We start from the raw sequence: 20744 nt of genomic DNA, 5'->3' as shown, positions 1-20744 counted from the left end.
AGATAGGGGGAGAGAGAGGGTGGACTGAGAGAGAGAGAACAAGTGAAGTTGAGTACAAATGTGTGTGTGTGTGTGTGTGTGTGTGTTTCAGCTCTACCTGTCGAGCATGGGGCCCACGAGGCTTGCGGAACACCACAAGCAGGATCTCTGGCAGTAGGCTGAGCAGGATGAGCAGGATGATGACCAGCCAGGCTGACACTGAGCTCAGCATGTTGGCAAACACAAAGTACAAACGCTGCTGCCTCAGGAAAGGCCTGAAGGAAAGGGAACACATTGGTTTACGCTAACTGGAAAGGCAACAGGGGTTGAATAGAAAAAACACAACAGGCCAGCTACAATGACTGTGTAAGTAATTTCATCCTGAGTTGTTTTCTAACCATATTATTCCTCCCCAGAAGAAGCTGAAAAACACGTAGAAAGCCAGGGAGCCCCAGATTACAAAGTGGTTGATCCATGTCCAATGCCGGGTGTCCAAAGCAAGCTAAAATGGCAGAGAAAAGTCACATAAACATCCAGGACATTTTGCCAAAGTCAGTATTCTGCAAGACAATATATCAGTTCCAAATTGTCAAGTAAATAAATTCTACTGCTCCAATAACACATCCTTTCATAAGACAAGATGAATTAACAACAGGGGAGCGATTTACCTTTAGTGTGACAGTGAAGACGAGGACAGTGAAGACAATTGTTCCATATGACCAATTCCCAAAAACCTGGATTGAAATAAGACAAATGAGCAAATGTAGTCAGAACAATGCTTAATGAATTAATTAAAAAATTAAATTAAAACAATTTAATTAAATCAAACCTGGCCATTATCCTGCAGTGCTGGGTTACTGAACAAATATCGAACACCAAAGAAGAAGAGCAAGCCATGGAAGACTCCAAGTAAAGTCCAGTAGAGGAAAGGTCCCCACCGTAACATGGCATTCTTGGCAATCTCCCTAGAGAAAGTCATGAAAGAGAAAGATGAGCAAACTCATTATTTGCATTTAATCTCAACTAAGAAAAGCAGAGCCATAAAATATTTGAGTGAGGAATGTTAACAGCACTCTCTAAACCTAACATCTAAAACACACACTTTTAATGTTTAATGTCATGCATGAAGTCTTAAACTGCTTCATCGCATAGATTAGGTAACCTGGAAAAAAATGTTATCATATATCAGGTCAAAAGTGATAACAATGTCATATAAATATAATATAAACATAAAATATAAAGGGTGGACAAAAAAGGTAAATGCCCAGTTAAACACTGAATAGTTCATGTGGGACAGGACCACCTATTTCTGTGTGTGTTAAAGCAGCAGAAACAGCTAACTAAATATTTCCTTTGGCAGAGGGACAGTGTAACTTATTTGTGAATTTAAAATTTTGCATTGTGAGTAGAAAAGTACTACAATACGGTCAGCCTACACCTTTTCCGTCATTATTCTAATCTCTTGTTAACTTTATTTTATGACAAGTGGCAATGACAAGTATTTATTTATTTTTCATTTATTAATTCATTTCTTTCAACTTAAAGACCAACATTAAGATTAAGCCATTCAATCAATTAATCAAGTTATTCTTGCTCAAAACAGCAAAATAACTGCACAAATACATCTACCCTGAAGTGCACTGAAGATAAGCAAAGGTTCCCAGGTTTACCTGTAGAGGGTAGCATTGTCCAGCAGAACCTCAATGCAGATGTGCTGCTCCAAGAGGCTGTAAGCCAGGATGGGCATAGAGGTGAAGCAGATGTTGTACATCGTCAGATAGGCCGCATCATACAGGGGCTGGGGAGGTTTGGAGCAGGGGGAGGTGGTAAAGGGGGTTGGTAAGGAGGAGGAGGGGGAGGGGGAGGAGGGGATGGGGTAACCAGGGGTTAATATACTGGAGAGGACAAAGCTCATACACGCCATCATACTTACACACATAGTGTGTCATATAAGCAAGCTTATACACATATTTCTCATACTTATGAAAGATCTATGTCAGGGGTCATGTGGCACAAGGGAGAATGAAATATTTACTCTCACCTTTCACAAATAGAAATATCACATCATCAGCTATCTTAAAAAGGAAGATATCCATATGACTTAATGCACTAATTATTGAATATTTCTATGGCAGAAGCATTTTTTTTTTTATAACACAGCACCATCTATACGGATTCTATAAAATATACTTATTTCTCATTAACAAACAAGTGACTTTCTATAATGTATCACGTGTTACAATACTAGCACCAGTGTGACAATAACACACAGACACGCGCCACCATGATTACATAATATCCACATGTGATGTTCAGTAGTGGCAGAACATGACTCATGTCTGTATCATTTTAACAGTGCTATGCAGTCTAAGTCAGTGTATAAACACATCAATCAGAGCTCAAACATCCCAGGGGCAGTGGGGGAGGGGCAATCTGAGGGAAAGAGTCTGGCATTCAGGAGGACGAGAAGGTTTGGATTCAAGGGACACTGCCTCCTTTCATGTTCAGAACATCTTTGAACCTCAAAGGGCCTCAAGACATACTCACTTGCTGGGAATAACCACAGAAGAACTGGTACAAAAACTGAGGTAAGATGAAGCAAAGGTTCTGCAGGCAAACAGGGAAAGAAAACGGGCTCACACCAATGGACAAAAACATCAAAGAATATCAAATACATTAATAAGTTCCCATGTGCATAGAATGAAGGTATAATAATGCAATACATTAACCCGAGTCTCACCTAATAATCTGTGTACTTTGTTAAGAGGATAGATTCTGTCAAATCTTTCTCCTCACCATATAATCCTCACATCAAGTTAGTGTGTGGGTTTATTTGGCAAATACAGGCTTTGCTAAAACTCTAAACAAGTTCTCAGCCTTAGGACTGACATGAAGTCAGTGTGACAGAAGCGTCTGTTCCTCCTACCTTGTAAAAGAAATACTGCACCAGGTGTGCAATGCGAACATAGTAGAGATGTCCATGAGCCAACAAAAGTTTCTTGAGGTGCTTGAGTTTGGGGATGGCATAGTCACTGTTCCTCACCGCCTGCCGACCCTCTTTACCCTTAATACCTGAAACATACATCGGACACAAGGTTACACTTGCCTCCATCTTGGAACAGCAACTAGATTAGATAGACTAGATTTGTTAGTTAGCTTCAGCCTGACATTTCTTACCAATGCCAACGTGAGCTTCCAAAATCATACTGACATCATTGGCACCATCTCCAATGGAAAGGGTGATGGGGCTGCCCTTAGAGTTCTTCACCATTTTAACTATCTAAAGTTTGAGCAATACAGAGGAGCAACGATTAAAAAAAAATCAACAAGAAACCAACTTTTCACGGTTAGAGTTGTTATTTTAATTCTTTAACAAATATTTCCCACATTTTAACTGACTGTTCTGACCTGTGCCTTTTGTAGAGGAGCCATGCGGCAGCAGAGCACAGCTGTGCAGTTTTGACAAATCTGCAGGAACAGGTTCTTGTAGCGGCTTGAGTTGGATTCAGAGGAAGAGTTGAGCACCATCGACAGAGTGGCTCCATCTATGATAAAACCATAGTCCTGGTTTGCTGTAGACCAGCTCCTACAAAACAGGGAAAAGGGTTTATTCATAAATAAGAGTGACCACCCTGATATAAGAACAAAGTGTCACATAATAACCTAAATACACAAGCTGACATTATGTATGACAAGGTACCAACCTGGTGACGCCTGCCTTGACTGGCGGTGCATCCTGTACTGCTTTCTTGTGGTATTCAAGCAAGAGCTCATGCAGTCGTTCCTCACGCCTCCTCGCTCCATCCTCCAGAGTACGCACTGTCAGCTCCAACAGCTCTGTGTTTCTCTGGAACAATCTACAAGCGTAGCAGGTGGACTTCGCCGTCTCCATCTTGTCCCCCGTTAGGACCCAAACCTTAATCCCTGCACCCTGCAGAGCCTCCATGGTCTCTGCTGCCTCCTCTTGAAGCCTAAGGGATGACAACAAAAATAAAAGACAATTGAAAGCTTATTTAACTAACTCTAAGACATTAATATGCTCACCATCACAAAAAATAAACAACAACATTTTTAAATTTGGACAATGGAAAAATACCCAATGTCGACCACAGGATGGCAGTGTGAGCTCACATTCAAATGGAAAGGAAAAAGGGGACCACCATTAATTAAGCAGAATTTAATAAACAATGTCATAATGGACACAATACTGCCAGAATCTAATGGCATGTACAAAGGGCATAAAGCAGGGAAAGGGGGCTGAAAGGTCTATACTGTGAAACAACTGCAGGTGTTGAGGTTGCGTAAACAGCAGATGCACATCACAAAAAGAGGAATTATTTCATTTCAGTAACACAACAAAGAAGCAATCAGAAAACAGTGACGCTCCTATCATTCTTAAAAATAAAAGTCAGAACAAAATGTTTGTGATGCTTTTTGGCCTCTCCTGTACATTTTAAGTGTATTCTGAGATTTCTTTAAGTCCTAAAATTAATGGCATTGAACTTTAATGAGAGGAAAGAGAGAGGAAGGATATCAGCAGCACCAAAAATATAAGGCATTTGACAACTTTAAATATCAGCAGGTTCATCTTTATCTGTATGGTTATGTTGTGAGTGCCTACCGATCTTCTACTGCTGTAGCTCCTATTAGACTCATGCCAGTCTCCACTTGGTTGTAAACATTCATGAGCTTCTCCTCTCTGTCCTGCAGAGCCAGCCTCGCTTCCCTCAATCCAGCATCTGCCTGGGCATACTCCTCTTCACTGAGACATTTGTAGGCCACACACAGTGTGCGGTAGCCCTCCTGAACGGTGAAACAACAACACTTCATGTTACAACAAGAAAACACAAATTCTGTCTTCACATCAATGAAGAATCATACAGTGGATAGTTTAAAACTTAGTAGAAACTACTGGATTTGGAGAGGGAAGTTGCTTATGTCACCCACTGTTGCATTACGCTCCACATGCATGCGTATCCTTTCAACCTCCTCCTGTCTGACGCGGGGAAAGATGGAAGAGTCTGCTCCCTTACAGAACAGCAGCGTGTCACCTGGACACAAAAACCACACAAACACACAGACACACAAACACACAGCATGGTGAGGGCTGGTGGCCAACAATTAATTAGGCTCAATGCAATAAAACTCACTCAATAAAGCTTACCCGATCTGGATCTGACTATTACACTCATTCGCCTTCTCACAGGATCAAAGTTCAATACGTGAAGCAGTTCATACCTTTGGGAAGTACAACATTTAAATTAAATAAAAACCAGTAGAACAAATGTTAATAGAGAAACATGAATTAAAAACTAAAGTAACTAATTACTGACTTACATTTCAACATCGTTGTTTCTGTTGAGAATTTTCATGTTTTTACTTTCGAGACCCAGAAATGTGAAGCCATACCTGCAGATTGAAACAAATCGCAAATGAGCCCTTTCTGTAGTCATGTGCTATGCATGAATGTTGTAATGGAATCTATGCAATCTAGGATTTTCAAAATACGGCCCATGATATTCATATTCAAACAACGTGCTTTTCTTGGAGCATTTGTTAAAATGTCAGATGAATCACATGATGTCATAACAGCCCATCTCTTACCTCATGGCACCCTTGACCAGAGCAACCTCATCAGGTGAGGAGGCTATAAAGCCTCTCTGCTCCTGCTGTGGATGGAGTACCTCTCCATCCACCCCTAAGCCATCCACCTGGTCAATCAGTCCGTCCTCTTGGCCTTGACCCTGCTCTGTAGACTCCTTCACCTGGACTGTGTGGCACAGACACAGCGCACGCAGAAACAGCTCTTCCCGCTCCTAATAACACAACATGAACATGGCTTAACAAAGTAAAATGAAACACAATACATACTGTTTAAATCAAACTAATGCTTAAATAAATGTGTTTAATGAACAACCACTTTCATTGAAAATTTATTAATTTAAAGCTGCACAGGAAGCCATATACAGAGGCTGGAGTTTAGATAAGGCCTTGGATTTACAGCCATTTGTCTAAATTGACCACTTATCAGCATACGTGCTCAAGTGCAACAGTCTGTGTTATCAGGTGCTCATGTCAAGACACACACAGACGCTATGCTCCCCCTTCCATGTTGAGTACTTATGTTGACATGTCAAGGAGACTGTATGTGAGTGACCTATGAAGGGTCTTTCTGAGCAGCGAGCTATGTAATGGCCATATGTCGGTGCTTGTGTGACTTTTACAACAGATGGAGGAACACCACAACACCCACCCTGCCAGCTTTCTGCTGTAGTTTGCTCACAGGTCCATCTGTGACACAGAATCCATCCAACTCTGAGCTCGCGTCTCTGTACTTGTACTGGAAGCCATCGATGCAGCACTCTATGAACTCCATGTTATTCTGAGTGAGGGTGCCCGTCTTGTCTGTGAAGACATACTCCACCTGCAGGCATTGTGATAAAAATACAAGACAGACTATTCCAAAGCCATAAAAATTCAGTTGCCCATTTAACAGGTTCCAACAATAAGATTAGGCAATTACTCCCAGAAAGAATAAAACTGCATTAATCAGCGTAATGAAGCATCACCTTTAATTGAGGTAACCAAGTGTGACTGATCTATGGCAGCACTCTTTGAGTTAGAAGAGCCATAAAAACAGGAGATATCAGGACAGCATGGCCAATCTGGTGTCATTACAAGCAGCTCATATTTTACAGCAGCTCTGTACATATCAGTCTGGAGACCACATTCTGAGAGAACTGATCTTACTTTGGTGTCACCTGTCATTTTGCTTCTTTTTTTTTCCAAATATCAGGTATGCAAAAAAAGAACATTTTTGTAACATCTATTTTGTAATTTTTTTTTAGGATTTTTCAATACCTGGAAAGAATACCTGAAGAATTAAAGGTTTTTAATAACACACAGGGAAGTTGAGTTTACAGAAAGCAATTCCCCAGTGACAAATTTCTGCCATTAAAATGTTGCTTCATTTGATTTTGTGCATGTGTCTGACCTGGCCTAGTTCCTCATTGAGATCTGATGTATTGACCAGTGCCCCCTCCTTGATTTCAGGGTCAAAGAAGTCCTTGTCCCATGTGATGAAAAACGATCCCAAAAACTTTTGCATCTCAACCGTCACATACATGGACACTGGGATGATGAAGTTGAAGAGCACCATGAAGGACAGGAAGTCAGTGAACATCTTTAGGTACTGTTGGAAAAAATTAAACAGGCACATATTTAAATGCATATCTCATCTAGACATGATATATTGTGTCTACATTTAAGCTAATGTAAGAAGGCTTGGAAAATTTGCTGTCAGGGTGGACTGACTTATAATGTGCTAAAATTGAGACTTGTATTCCCAGATAGTCCAAACAACAAATATGAAGACGTGATGGAAATCACAAACTTGTATCACAATGTTCACATTTCCTTGAGGGCTAGGACAGCGGGTTAACAGCTGATGAAATGAAACGTGGTACAATGTATGTCTGCCAAAGCCCTTTTGCTGAGAAGAGTGTTATTAGTGTGGATCAGAAGAGGTTAGGGCTTGTAAAATTCTTATAATGAAGCTGTGACCTCAGACGTTACAACTACAAGCCTCTACAGAGTATTTACCACATCAACAGTGGCCTTCCAGGTATAGTAACATTTGCCATACACATAAAACATTGGACTGATGCCAGGCTATCAAGACCTATTAGCTATTTCTCTCCCAGCAGTGGCAATTCCCATATTGCTATAGACATGAATTATTCCACTTATTTCACTTAGGCAGAGACAGCTCACATTTCTGGACTGTTTTTTATACAGGCTTGGTTTGGTTTGAACTCACAGTTCAACAACAAAGACAAGTAGATCACTGAATGTGTTCTCACCAGATTGGTGTCCTTCTCTCTCTGTGTTTTCTCATTGTACCAAGGCTCATCTTGTCCAGGCTTGCTTTGCCACACATACTTCAGTGTAGTGCACACTAGAGCCTTGCTCACCAATATGCAAAGGTAAACCAGCAGGAAGGCATTAATAGACCTGAAAATATAAGAAATCAAATTAAAGAGTACTAAAGGCACATCACAGATTTTAAATTTGTTTGCATTTTTTCCTCTAAACTTACTTCTCCACAGCAGAGCGTTTCTGAGACTTGCCCTGGTAGTTGAGAGCCATCTTTGTCTCCATGCCAGTGTAAACTGCAACGCCTTGAGATAGAAAAGGAGAAGAGGAAGGATGAGCTTTTTTCTAAATACTGAGCTATACTCACTACACAATATAAGTTATTGTAATAGGGTCAATATCATTTGACTTGCCACTGATTCTCTGGGTGTTCTTCAAAGTTGCCCCTTTCAGCAGAAGGTTTTCTGGGCCCAAAGACCTGTCCAGTCACAACAGTAGATCAAACTGTTTAGTCATACAAAAGAGGTGCAATCCACACACTCCTCCATTCTCTAAATGGAAACCTGGCAGGCAAGCTGGCATCCACTCTAAAATACGCAGTGACAATACACAGTATGAATGCAGTCTGGGCTCACACCGGACCCAGTGTTCTTGAGAAGGACACTGGCATTTGTTTATATGGCCATTACAAAGCAGTCAATGATAAATGCCGGTGGGAGTGCTTTGGAAACAGTGGCTGAAGCCATGCCAGCCTGTTTTAATTTTAATGCTCGTCTGCATTGAAGGATCAATGCAATAATGATTTGTTGGTGATGCAAAGCGAAACAAATGAGTGCTTAAGCAACTGTGTTTTGATTTTGCTCTCACTTAAAATGGGCTGAGATAGTTGTGCATGACTGCTCTCACCTCACTGCAGGCTCCTGATTGTTTTTGTAGATGTGCATACGGCCGACAAACCTGGAACAAAATTACATACAAACTCAGAAGCTGAAAAAAAAGTATGGGATTTCTGCTTGGCATATTATACAATCTGTTAATCCTAGAGTGGATTTGAACTGAAGGTATCCCAATCCATGCAGAGTTCATTTACTTTACAAAACTGTAAGTACTCATTAACCTAAAATCAGTTGCAGAGGTTTGGGAGCCAACTAATTACTGGTGGTTAGCCAGCAGTATGCTGTCAGTTTTATTGACTCTGAATAGCAAGTGTTTGGGGCCATGGCTTACTTAGCACGTCTCAAACACCATTCTGATGGCTGGCTAAATGACAATATCCCTACTCCGTGCCCAAAGGGGGAGCCAAAGGCTGTCTGTCTGAGCTGTGGCTCCCACAAGTGAATAAGAATCAACTGTGCCACGCAGAGCAAAGAGAACTAAAACTACTATAAACTATACAAGGCCCGCTTTCACCATTGCTAACATGAAATGTACCAAATTTAAGTACACTATGGCTTGCCAAAACCTCTCCACTTCACAATCTACATATTAGTATTAGAGTCATTTAGGACATCTAGGCATTGAGTAAATACATTGCCCAACAACACCATGCATGCAGTGTTAACTTGCTGGGGCCACACGATGAGTGCCTACTTGTAAAGGTCAGGCTGCGGCTGTTCACACTCAATAGTGGCGTTGAGAGATTCCAGATCCTTCTCTGTGTCTGGCACTGTGTAGTGTGTCTGGACAAGTGGAAGAGGCAGAGAGAGAGAGACAGAGTGTGAGCATTGACTGGTTGAGGTCAAATGATCATTTTAGTCTTCCTGTACCGCTCTCACACACAATACAGGAAAATAGGACGACAAACAATACCTGGATACTGTGACTCACACTTGAGCACAAACAAATATTGTATTTCTGAGGAATTAGATGAGAGGAAAAACTTGAAACATAAAATCCTCAAAGCAAGGCTGATATATAACGTCACTATCTTTGAAAACTGTGATATATGGTAATTGTTGAAACTATAACTTAATGCTCCTCTTTACCCACTTTCTTTCTCCTAATCCTTAAAGGCATCACAGTTAAAGAAACATTAAGTATAACTATGACTAATATAGCCTGACTTAATGGAAGCAACTTTAAAGCCTCTTCTCACAAGCAAAAAGTGCTCATGAAAATACTCAAAAAAATTACAACCCAACCATTCTGTAATGAAAAAAAAAGGAGAACAGATCTTACTTTATGGTTGGACTCTCCATCCAGACTTGCTGTGGTAACAAAACATGTGTCATCGTCTCGGCTAGACTGCAGCAGTATTAAATCACAGGGAAAGGTCTCATCTTCCTCCACCTCCACAACATCTCCAACCTGATCAAAGAAGCACAACCAAGCACCACTTGTAAAGGCTTATCACAGTTTGCTTTCTTCCGCTTGTTAGGCACCAGATCAGTAGGATTTGGCACGGGATGAGGGACAGAGGTTTAAACAATCACAGCTTTAAGTAATTTAACCACTAGGGAGCAGATGGACCCCAAAATAAACTTACATTACTGCCAAGTTTCCATCAAGTTGTTGTGGCTAATTTGTTAACAAACAACTGCCTACTTAAAATATAGCTTAAACAGAGCAACATGAGCATCCCTGCAGTCTTCTGTCTGACTACTGGTCGATATTCAGTCACCTTTTAGCTCTGATTTGGTCTGCCAACTACTCTCTCTTTGGCTTGCTAAATGTTTACTTTAGCTGGAGTCCATTTAGCATGAGGAGGTAGCTTAGAGTTAACTGGTGTGAGCTCCTATGCTGGGAGCAGCTGTCCACGGTTGTACACAAAGCAACAGTGTTTTGGTTTTGACATGTGGATGTTGATTCTCAGTGATGACAGCTGCACTATCAGCTCTTTAACATAACCAGGAGTCATTTGTTTAACTTTAAACATTGAAAAACACTGTTTAATGCATGTTTAACCTTTTGAACACCCATGAATCTGTTACGGTTACCTACAGCAAACAGATAAGAATGCCCACACCCTGGATACATTAATTACCATCACACCTATGTTTGAATATCTAAATAGTTCAGCAGAGAGAGCATGTTTTCCCTTGTGCATATATTCTAAACACAGTCATGCCAAGCTGCCTGCAGATTCTTTCTGGACAAGTCTCTATGGAGATATAAAGGTACCTTGATCCTCTCACTCTCTTTCCGTATCCTCCGGCCATCCTCTAGCACTGTCACTGGGTACTTATTCACCTCATTGTCAGCCTTGTGCCGTAGCCAGTCCTCATAGCCCTACGGCGACATATCAAAATCAGATTTGTGTTATTTGCTTAGTATAATAAAATGTACAAAATTTTGTCTCTGTGGAATTAGAGCCCATGGGATATTAACTAACACTATGGCATCAGTATATACTGACACACAGTAAAGGTTTGGTGAGAGACAAAGATGTGTCTGCGCATACAATATAAGCTTTACATTTAGTATTTCATCATTATGTGAAAAAAGTGCCTGTAGCAGCAGAATAGGAGAGTGATTGTCCAACAGTGCATTGGAACAGTATACCATGAAATAATACTGAGTCGGGTAAAAAAAAAAAAAAAAAAACAATTCCTGGGGCTGCAGCTGCATAAGGCACAAAGCCTGGTGTCGACTTCCTAAGTACTTTAAGATAGTGATGGAGATGGAGGAGATGGTGCAGAGATGCAGAGGGTAGAGAGGGAAACCAGAGTGTGTGTGCCAAGGCGGCGCTCGAGCCAGAAAGTGGGATTACCGGGAAAGGTGATAGGAGGAGAGGGAGAAAGTGGGGTTGACTGATGCAGAGAAATGATGCCAGGTGGATGAAAGGAGGGGAGAGGGATGGGAGGCATTCCACGGATGGTCAGTTGAACTGTACAGTTCACCTTAGCCTGACTAATGGAGTCAGGCAGACCGCCTTGGTGTCCCACTTCAAAGCCTGGCTGAAGGCGGTCCAGCACTATCAGAGCGTCCCATATATTTTCAGAAGGAAGTCCACCCACTATTGTTCATTTCAAAGCCTCAGCAGTAGGTCAACTAAAAAGCCAATCCTAAAACAATGCATCTAATGCTGGGACAAGGCAGCAACAGAGTCAAAGAAACAGACACTTCCCTTAATAATTTTTATCTCTGTAATAGTCCAGTGGATCACATTAATACAAACCCAAGAGAGCATTAGTACTTTATACAAAAATCACAGCAAGGGAGTTATGAAGGCAGGGGAACTTATTATGTTGTATGGAGAGGGGGGAGAATATAATGCAGTGAAAGACAATATGAGGAAATGAGGGCATGGCAATAGACATTGCAATAAAATGTCATTATCAGCATACAAGCCTTATTAGGGAGTGTCTTACCTGCTTGATAGCGGTTACTGTGATCACAAAAAATAAGGGTAGGCCACTGGTGACTGGGCTGGTGGGGGTGTCCACTATCACCTGTTATGGGAAGAAAAAAAAATTACTTTAGAGTAATACAACATTAACACTCAACAGTAAACATATGACCTTCAAACTGAAAAGCTATGCATTGAACATTATACACCACTACAAAGTGTTACTGCAGCACATGTGATTACAGAGGGAGGAGTTTGTGGCAATGGTTTAAAGGATGGGGCTGTCCCTCTAAATGCAGGGTGTAGTCCGTTTCTGTGAGGCTTTCTTTCTCACTGTTCTCCAAATTTGTTCATCAGTAAGAAACACAGGGGAGACATTTACATTTTGGAAGGGAGTAAGGGAGGTTCTGGACCACAGAACTTTTAATCAAGTGGGCCAGGGACAGAGTGCTTAATCGGCAGGCATGCCAACACTTCTGTGTCTCTGCCAAGGAATGGGCCAGGGCCAACACAAATCTTTGTTGCGCACACCTTACCTGACTGGGCTGTGTGTGCAGGAATCTATACAGTAATTGTGTATGTGTTGCTATTCTATGCTTATGTAATAAGAATAATTGTGGGACCAGTGATCAGATAATCCCCAACAGCCAGTTTAGGAGCAGCGCCTGACCAAGGCTCCTAGCTAAAACCCCAATACACAAGTGGCCTTGTGTGTTTGTGTGTTCCTTAAAACCATCACAAGATGGATTTACCCTGGCATTTGTGATCCTGCAGAATGCAGGCTGGTCCCCCCACTGAGCCGGAGTGCGCATCCCAGCACGCACATACACAATACATCCAGCTCATTGGTATTCTGACCAGGAGTATTACAAGCTGTCAGATAGGCATCAGCTCAAGTAAGAGCAGAGGATGCGTTTTGAAGCATTCTCCGGTGTTTAACTCACCTGTGCTTGGACTGAGAAAAAAAAACTTGGTGTTTGTATGAGTACAGATTGTGGCTGTGTGTTCATGACACACACACACACACACACACACACACACACACACACACACACACACACACACACACACACACACACACACACACACACACACACACACACACACACACACACACACACACACACACACACACACACACACACACACACACACACACACACACACACAGAGTACAAGGGCAGTGAGCTACTAGCCTACCCAAGCTTTACTGTGATTACAATTAACTGGAGGATAAATCAATTACGAGGCAGGGATTGACTAGTGCACATCGACCATTTGGAGGAGTGCAGATTCAGAGGAGAGTGTGCATTATATTTGTAGTAGTTGGCGATTCCAGTGAGACAGGAGTGAAAGTAATAATTCTGCCGCAGTAGCCTTAGGTGAGGAGAGCCAGGGTGAGAGTACTCAGTGCTTCAAAAGAGCAGTGTACGTACATGTGGTTGGGGCTCCGTGTTTAAGACTCATTACAGCGGACACATTCCTATGGGCTATGTAGCGAGTGGATTATTGAATGCCTCTTGAGAAAAGCTTGGTTTACCTCGGTCATGTTAGCCCTCCACTGTTTGACATAACCAAATCCTTAAGGGAGAACAATTCTCTAAGCACGTATGTGACGAACATTTACAAAAGGTGATGAACCATGTTATTTTTGCCTATAATGAGACAATTGTGCACATCTATCAGTCAGGTGACTGGATTGAAGGTTCTGATCACAGAACCCAAAAAAAGAACTGCAGAAAGGACTGAGGACAGCATGTCCCTCTGATGCAGCTGCCAGATGGCCAAACTTCACAAAGGGTGACCACAGCACAGAGAGAATGCTTTTTAAAAGCACCTTTCAGCCTAAATGTTGTTAGATGCTGATATGCCTTTGGCACTTTTATGACAATTTTGATGGCAATGTTCAATGGAGGACTATAAAAAGAGAAAAAAAAAAAGATGACTGTCTTTTTTTAGTATCTGTTCATTAACATTGATTCTAAAAACACTTTCTTTCATCTCACACTACAATACAGTGTAAAATCAGTCTTGATAAGCTCCACAGACATAACTATATCATGGACAGCCAACATTTTTGGAATAGGATAAGGGTCAGAACTGCCCTTGAATGCATCAATAGTATCACTAATGAGAAAAAACGCCAACTAAAGAAAACTAAAACCAACACAAAACCTACAGCGAGTGTACACCTGCCAAAGAACACACCATTCTCCCGGAGCTTGTCTTTCACTGTTTATTTGCACGGATATACGACAATCCTCAGCAAACTTCCAGATGGCGGAATACGTTACTCCTCTGCACCAAATGCAAAGCCAAAAAAAAATTGCAGCAATAGGAATGAACTGTATGCTGCTGCTGATGTGCTGGTGTGATATCAGAGCTGCAGAGCGGAGCAGCACAAAGCCCTTCATCTGAGCTGGGAAGTGTGTCAGTGTGAGCGACAGACAGCCGTTTCCCGGGGTCCCAGGACACCGCTATGGGCCCTTGTGTCCTCCTACCCCTTCACCCTCTTGTTCTCTCACTCCCCCTCTCCTTTTCTCTCTTACTCTCTCACAGTGTTCCATTCCCATTCGATCAAATTCAAGCAAAGACATGCAGGGCTATTTATAGGAGAGTGGTGCTTTTTTATCAGCCTGTGTCTATTTGTGGCACTCAGAAGTACAGAGGGCTTCCTGGCTGCTGACGTCAGCAGTGCAGCGCTGCAGAGAGATGGGTGGAATCGAGAAAGAAAGGGGGGGAAAGAACGACAGAAAGAAAGAGACCAAATGACAAAAGGAGAGACAAAAGGAGGTAGGATAGAATTGGAGGATGCATGACATTTGGTTGTTGGTAGAGCATTTGCATGAAGCCTCTCATGGGATGTGACAAGGTTTATTTCTGTCTGTGAGATGCGAGTGCAAAATGAGTGCACGCGGAGTCTCTGTACCTGTTTCTCTCTCATCGCCTCTCTCTGATATAATAGCAGGCTGCATGGAAAAAACTGAGTGGTTAGGATAAGGAGCCCCTCAAGAGAGGCTGGATTAGTGGAGAAACGCCAACCGCGCTGCAGCTTGGGTAAACACCGTCAGCAAACCCAGGACACCCACTGAGTCATACATCACACACGCACAATGTACTCACACACAAACAAACATTGCACACATCACACACTGATTATCCGTGTGAGTTTGTGTGAGTGATGCAAACATGCTTGGTGGTTTACTCCCACGTCAAGTGTACTACATCAGCTCACAATAATTTCACACATTAGCTAACAACTGTTCACAATCCAGCACCTTTATTCATTAGCTGAGGATAATATAGAGTTAAACCAGTGGAAAATAAAGGCTACATTCAACTGTAAATACAGAAATACAGAAACAAGTCCGGAAGAAATAAAAAACACTGCAATTGATTGGCTATAATGATGGAATTACTTGGTGACAGGAGTACACAGATATTTCTCGGTTTAGTACAGTGCTGGGCTTCTGGGAGCAGTCACTCTCTGAGCTCATTCAGTCAGTATGCGACTAGAGAGAGCAGGCCCAACACCAGCACCTGTTTACACTAGAGGGCTGTTCACTGCCATAGTTTAGGTTACTGCTAAAAGAAGAGGGGCTAGTTTCCACTTCCATTGACCAGAAAAAGGACAGAGGATGAAAGAGATGATAGAAGAGCAAGTGCAGATGCAAACAACAAATCTTTTTTTTGTTCCCTACTTCAATCAACTGTCCCTGATCCCTGAGAGGAGAGAGGAGAGGTCACTTAAGAGCACAGAGCAGGGGAGTAAGGATACCAGTCAATGCATTTTAGTCAGCGCTCTTGGCCAGCTCAAAGTTTCCACTTATGAGGATAGGGCAGCACACGCAACACAGAAAGACTCTTTTCATTTCAGAGACAAACAGAAGCAATGACAATAAAAATCATATGCAATTCAAAACATACTTCTGTTTTCATGATTTTGGGGAGTTAGTGATTGTTAAAATAAAAGCAATCTCACATACAGATTTAACCACTGAATCTTGCAACATAAATGCGCACACACACACACACACACGCTCAGGCCTTAAGGGAAGCTTTGGCAATTCTGACACCTGCTATGACAGCAGACACATTTCAAACACGGTGTACAGTTCACACATAGAATAACTGCTTCACACCTGCTGAGGTCATATGCAAATGAATACTGTTTCTCACGCTCTGTTTCATATAGGGGAAGCCAAGCTAGATAAGACACATTAACCCATTCAGATTGATCAATAGCAGGGTTAACCCTGCTTCATAATGTTGTCTGAAAAGGTATCAGATGTGCACACACAGACCCTGAGGCCCTGACTACACATCAACTTGTTTCAAAACATCACAGTCAGACACAACAGACACTCATAAAGACACTATTTAACAATGACAAACATACTCTTATCTTTGTTTGAGTTGGAGCACTGACAAAGCGTGTCCTTACCTGCACCAGGAAGATGATAAGGAAGTAGAAATTGGCAATTCTTCTAAACTGTTCAAACAGGTTCTTTGGTAGAAAGTTCCAAACTGTATACTGTGGGAGGAAGGAGAAAAACATGCATGTAAGTCACAATGAACTAAATAGGCATTAGAGTTTGAGGCCTGCTTTACAGCTATTTTTTGTTAAATTTCCTCATGCAGGCAAAATGAACTTAGGGAGGTTAAGGAAAGGCTTGGCAAGGGGAGAGAGATTAGAGGCATTTGGTATTCAGACTCTTGCATACATGAACACTGTCTGAGCTGGGGAGGGGAAAGAGGAGAGGCAACAGCTTGGAGTCTCTGTTCTCTGTACTGCCTAGAGAGACGGCCCTTGGGGGACCACAGGTATTCCATTGATTCAGATTAGGGATTTATCTCCTTAATTTGGCTATCCTTGAATGCAGAGCCAATGAACTTATCAGGTCGGTGACTGTTTTTGTTGTGTTTCGTTCTTTAAGTGCCCATGACTTGTTGATAACATCGGGGCTGAAGCAACACTTTTATCTGCTTAAATCCCTGAGAGACAGCTCAACAATACCCTGCTTGTGCTACACTACAAAGTGCCTGGGTGAGAAACACAAAAACGTGCACAAGCATGCTGGCGCGCTTACACACACTCTCGCACAGAAACAGCAATAAGGCATGTTTATGAAGGGGAATGTCTGCATGGGGATAGTGTTGAAATGCAGCGGCAGCAGAATGGCCCATCTCATTTTGCCAGAGAGAAAAGAGTGAAAGTAATGAGAAAAGGGGGTGGCAGCAGTGCGGGCGGCTGAGTGCGATGGTGCAGTAGCGACGAGAGCTGGAGAGAAGAGGCGGAGATTGGTCATTGCAGAGTGCAAAAGCAACAGGATGATGGAGAGCAGAGGCATGGAGGAGCATAAACACTACAGCCGGGGTAATTAAAGGCTGTTTACCCTGACATACTGGCAGGAACCAATTGATTGGTCCATCCTCACTGGGACCCTCTGCACCACTATAAATCCCACTCTCACGCTGCCTCCCTCTCCTTATCACTTTCACCCTTCATATCCATAAGCAAACCTGCCTGAGCCTGCCTCTGACACATGACTGAGGACTAAGATTTAGGTGAGGGGGGGGCTATGAGAACCCAGGGGGAAACGGCGGCGTGGCCCACCCTGCCAGTACATTAATAGCAGCCATGTATTTCACTGCCACAGCCAGTGCTCCCCTGACAGACAAAATAATCGCCTTCCGTTAGGAGCGAAGACAAGCATGTGGAGAGGCAGTGGGAGGAGGAATAAAGAAAGGAAGACATGGGAATGCTCACGACAAGAGTTCATTTTGCATTCCTGTGCCTGAAGGTGAAACATAACATGCAGAGGAGCTGAGAAACAAACTGAGCTATATGAAACTCATCTTGGTATATGACCAGACTGGAGCTGATGGTATCCGCATGTGAAAGTGTCTCTTACCTTGGAGGATACAATCCTGTTATCACAGAACTTGGGTGGGATGAAAGCCTCATTGGCGGAACATGACCGATGACCAACATAGATAGTCCTACTGTCCACTCTTCTCTCGTCACCGCCGAGCTAGAGGAAGGGAGCAGCGAATAGGGGGGTGGAGGAGATGAAAGGAGATAAAGACGAAAAAAGAGAAAGGAAAGAGAGGACAAGTTAGTAATTCGAGGTACTCCTATTCATTTCAGCAGATGTTAGACATTAAACCAGCCCAGTTAAACAGTGCACAAACTGAAATAAGTGAAAGACGAATTACTTGAAGGAAAGCCAACATTTGACCCACCACCTGAGGCATGGAGGATGTAGAGTAAATCAAAACTAAAGAACTGTTTTATGGCACATTACTATTGCAGGTACAGCAAACTCACAATGATAAAGGATTTGATGTGGCTGTAACAAAATGTACAGTCTGTTGAGGCCTAAATTCCTCTCACAGGTCAAGAATTAAGAGATTAGAAATTCTACTGTGGTGCAGAAAATTAAAAAGACTTGAAAGCACTCTGCTGGAAAATTTTTGAGCACAAGCCAATAACTCAGAGAGGGGACAAAGAAAAGTATGACAAGGGTCAACGGGCCAAAATGGTGATTGCTCGAGGACTATAACTTAATTTCTTTTCTCCCAGGTGATCACTCGTCGATGATAAATGAGTAATAAATGTGGGCAGCCAGGAGAAAAATGCTGTGCTCAGATTTATGAGTTAAGCTACCTTGTCGTGGTGCAGATGGCAGGGTGATATGTACACACACACACACACACACGCATATGCACACGCACGCGCACGCACACACTAGTCTAATGTCTGACATAGGAAAGACTTCAGGAACCGGTCAGGAGCCAGAGACATGCTGGACTCCCCTCAACATGAGGTGGCCGGGGCATTCCTCTTCCATAAAAGGCAGGTAGGGTGAATCACAGACCAAGACAGGGGAGCCAGGTCGCTGTCTTAACTTCACTTATAAGAACACTTGTTACATAAATCTCACAAATAATAGTACAAGTGATGATCCAAAAAAGGAACTTTTTCAATTTAAAATTAGTTTTTCCAGCACTATGCGGAACTTATTGGGTTCACTCTTCTGTGTGTGACGTTACCGGAGGCTGTAACTACACATCACTTCTTGTTTATACGTGGAGACATTCATACATTAACATCCTTTTTAGGCTTGAGACTTTTTTATTACGTTGTTCTAAAAAAGGTTATCATGCTGCAATTTCATAACAACGGTGGCAAAGAAACAGGATTTCATGTGGATCAGTCATGTCCAAACAATACTGAGTCTGAGCAGTGCAGTAGTAAAACCGATACAGATCCCGTATATCAGATTAATGCATTACTACCATTAAGATTCAACATCACTAAATGGGATCTTGAATGAACCCCAACTGCGCACAAGCTCACACCAAATGCTTCTGTCGAAAAGAGTGCAGCTTAGAAAACTTGGCCTGTGCTGTTCTCTCTGTGGCCTCATAATAATTCCTGACTTTAGCTTTGGGTGGACAGTCACAAGGTCTGGAGGATCACAATAGCATCAAAGCCAGTAAACTGGATCAGCCAGAGCTACTACACCCATTTCTGCTTCCACCTCCTGTTCTTTCTTATCCTCAATCATCTAATAAAAGTAATATCAAATCAAGTAATATCTAAGTGTATTTTGTTCACTAATACTTATCAAGTACGGTTGTTAAAAAAAAACTATTTTTGAGTCTTGTAATACTCATGAGAAATTACATAGCTGACAACTATGGTCATAAATCATCCCAAAATTCTCTTCTGTTTGTGGATCATATGGATGCTGATCATTTGTTAAGCCGTCTGTACATCCAACCCAAACTTTGGTCCACGGCAAGAGACTGAAGCATCGTTCTGAGAGTTACCGTGTCTCTAAATTATTAAGGTTATGCAGGCAGGGGATCTGTTGTTAATATAAAGGCCAGAAACATGTGGGTTGAGGGGACATATTACCATGAACATCTGATCCTGGACAAGCGCCAGGGAACGCGTGAATTACAGCCACCTGGACAGCGGGCTGCCCAAAGTCTGTTGCTGACTTGAAGTTAGATCAAAGAATAGCCTCGTACACTTGGAAGCCTAATTAATGCATGTAGGGACAAAAAACACAGCATACACAACCCCTGTTTACGCAATCATTTGCTTCTCATTAATGGTCAAATAGCACGAAATAAAACCCAAATCTTTGTCTTAATTCTGAAATAGTTCTCACCATCTCTCCCATCCAGACTACAGAACAGAGCCAACAGGCTTCCATAGTGCTCCCTTATGCATGAGCAGCCATCTTCACACCTCAGTGTGACTGTCAAATCTACCAACCCCTCCCCGCTCACCACACACTGACACTGCTTCAGCAGGACCGGACGGACCTGGCTGCCAGAGGATGAAGGGAGACAGTGGGAGGAAGAAAGAGTATGAGAGAAAGGAAGTACAACAGAATCCAAGGACACAAGCACATCCAGGTTTTCTGTATCAAACAACAACCAGCCCCCAGGAGGAGCAGTAAGCCAAGAACACCCCCATGGACTACCTTGTTCAATTATTTGAATCAGATGCAGTGTTTCTGGCAGTTATACTTTCTCTGTGTGCTCTGAAAAAAATCCATCTACAAATGTAATAGCAGCATTC

The 20744-nt window shown here is 42.3% G+C and overlaps 1 protein-coding gene across 1 annotated transcript in view; it reads right to left on the bottom strand.

The window, feature by feature from the left end:
• Positions 1 to 20744, bottom strand: part of atp11c (ATPase phospholipid transporting 11C) — a 37860-nt gene that overhangs the window by 6271 nt on the left and 10845 nt on the right. Inside the window, exons 2-28 of the mRNA XM_070836304.1 lie at positions 18058 to 18177; positions 16587 to 16676; positions 12165 to 12245; positions 10975 to 11082; positions 10033 to 10161; positions 9445 to 9533; positions 8761 to 8811; positions 8268 to 8332; positions 8078 to 8159; positions 7842 to 7992; positions 6974 to 7171; positions 6233 to 6403; positions 5584 to 5795; positions 5317 to 5388; positions 5144 to 5217; positions 4927 to 5030; positions 4601 to 4782; positions 3684 to 3950; positions 3388 to 3565; positions 3157 to 3259; positions 2906 to 3051; positions 2527 to 2586; positions 1650 to 1777; positions 809 to 944; positions 648 to 713; positions 378 to 481; positions 98 to 254 (exon numbers count right to left, since the gene is read on the bottom strand). Of these exons, the coding sequence (XP_070692405.1) occupies positions 98 to 254; positions 378 to 481; positions 648 to 713; positions 809 to 944; positions 1650 to 1777; positions 2527 to 2586; positions 2906 to 3051; positions 3157 to 3259; positions 3388 to 3565; positions 3684 to 3950; positions 4601 to 4782; positions 4927 to 5030; positions 5144 to 5217; positions 5317 to 5388; positions 5584 to 5795; positions 6233 to 6403; positions 6974 to 7171; positions 7842 to 7992; positions 8078 to 8159; positions 8268 to 8332; positions 8761 to 8811; positions 9445 to 9533; positions 10033 to 10161; positions 10975 to 11082; positions 12165 to 12245; positions 16587 to 16676; positions 18058 to 18177 (3324 nt within the window). The remainder of the gene's footprint in view (positions 1 to 97; positions 255 to 377; positions 482 to 647; positions 714 to 808; positions 945 to 1649; positions 1778 to 2526; positions 2587 to 2905; positions 3052 to 3156; positions 3260 to 3387; positions 3566 to 3683; positions 3951 to 4600; positions 4783 to 4926; positions 5031 to 5143; positions 5218 to 5316; positions 5389 to 5583; positions 5796 to 6232; positions 6404 to 6973; positions 7172 to 7841; positions 7993 to 8077; positions 8160 to 8267; positions 8333 to 8760; positions 8812 to 9444; positions 9534 to 10032; positions 10162 to 10974; positions 11083 to 12164; positions 12246 to 16586; positions 16677 to 18057; positions 18178 to 20744) is intronic.

Source organism: Pempheris klunzingeri, chromosome 9, assembly GCF_042242105.1.
Source record: "Pempheris klunzingeri isolate RE-2024b chromosome 9, fPemKlu1.hap1, whole genome shotgun sequence".
Classification (NCBI taxonomy): domain Eukaryota; kingdom Metazoa; phylum Chordata; class Actinopteri; order Acropomatiformes; family Pempheridae; genus Pempheris; species Pempheris klunzingeri.
This window is presented reverse-complemented; position numbering and strand designations above follow the sequence as displayed.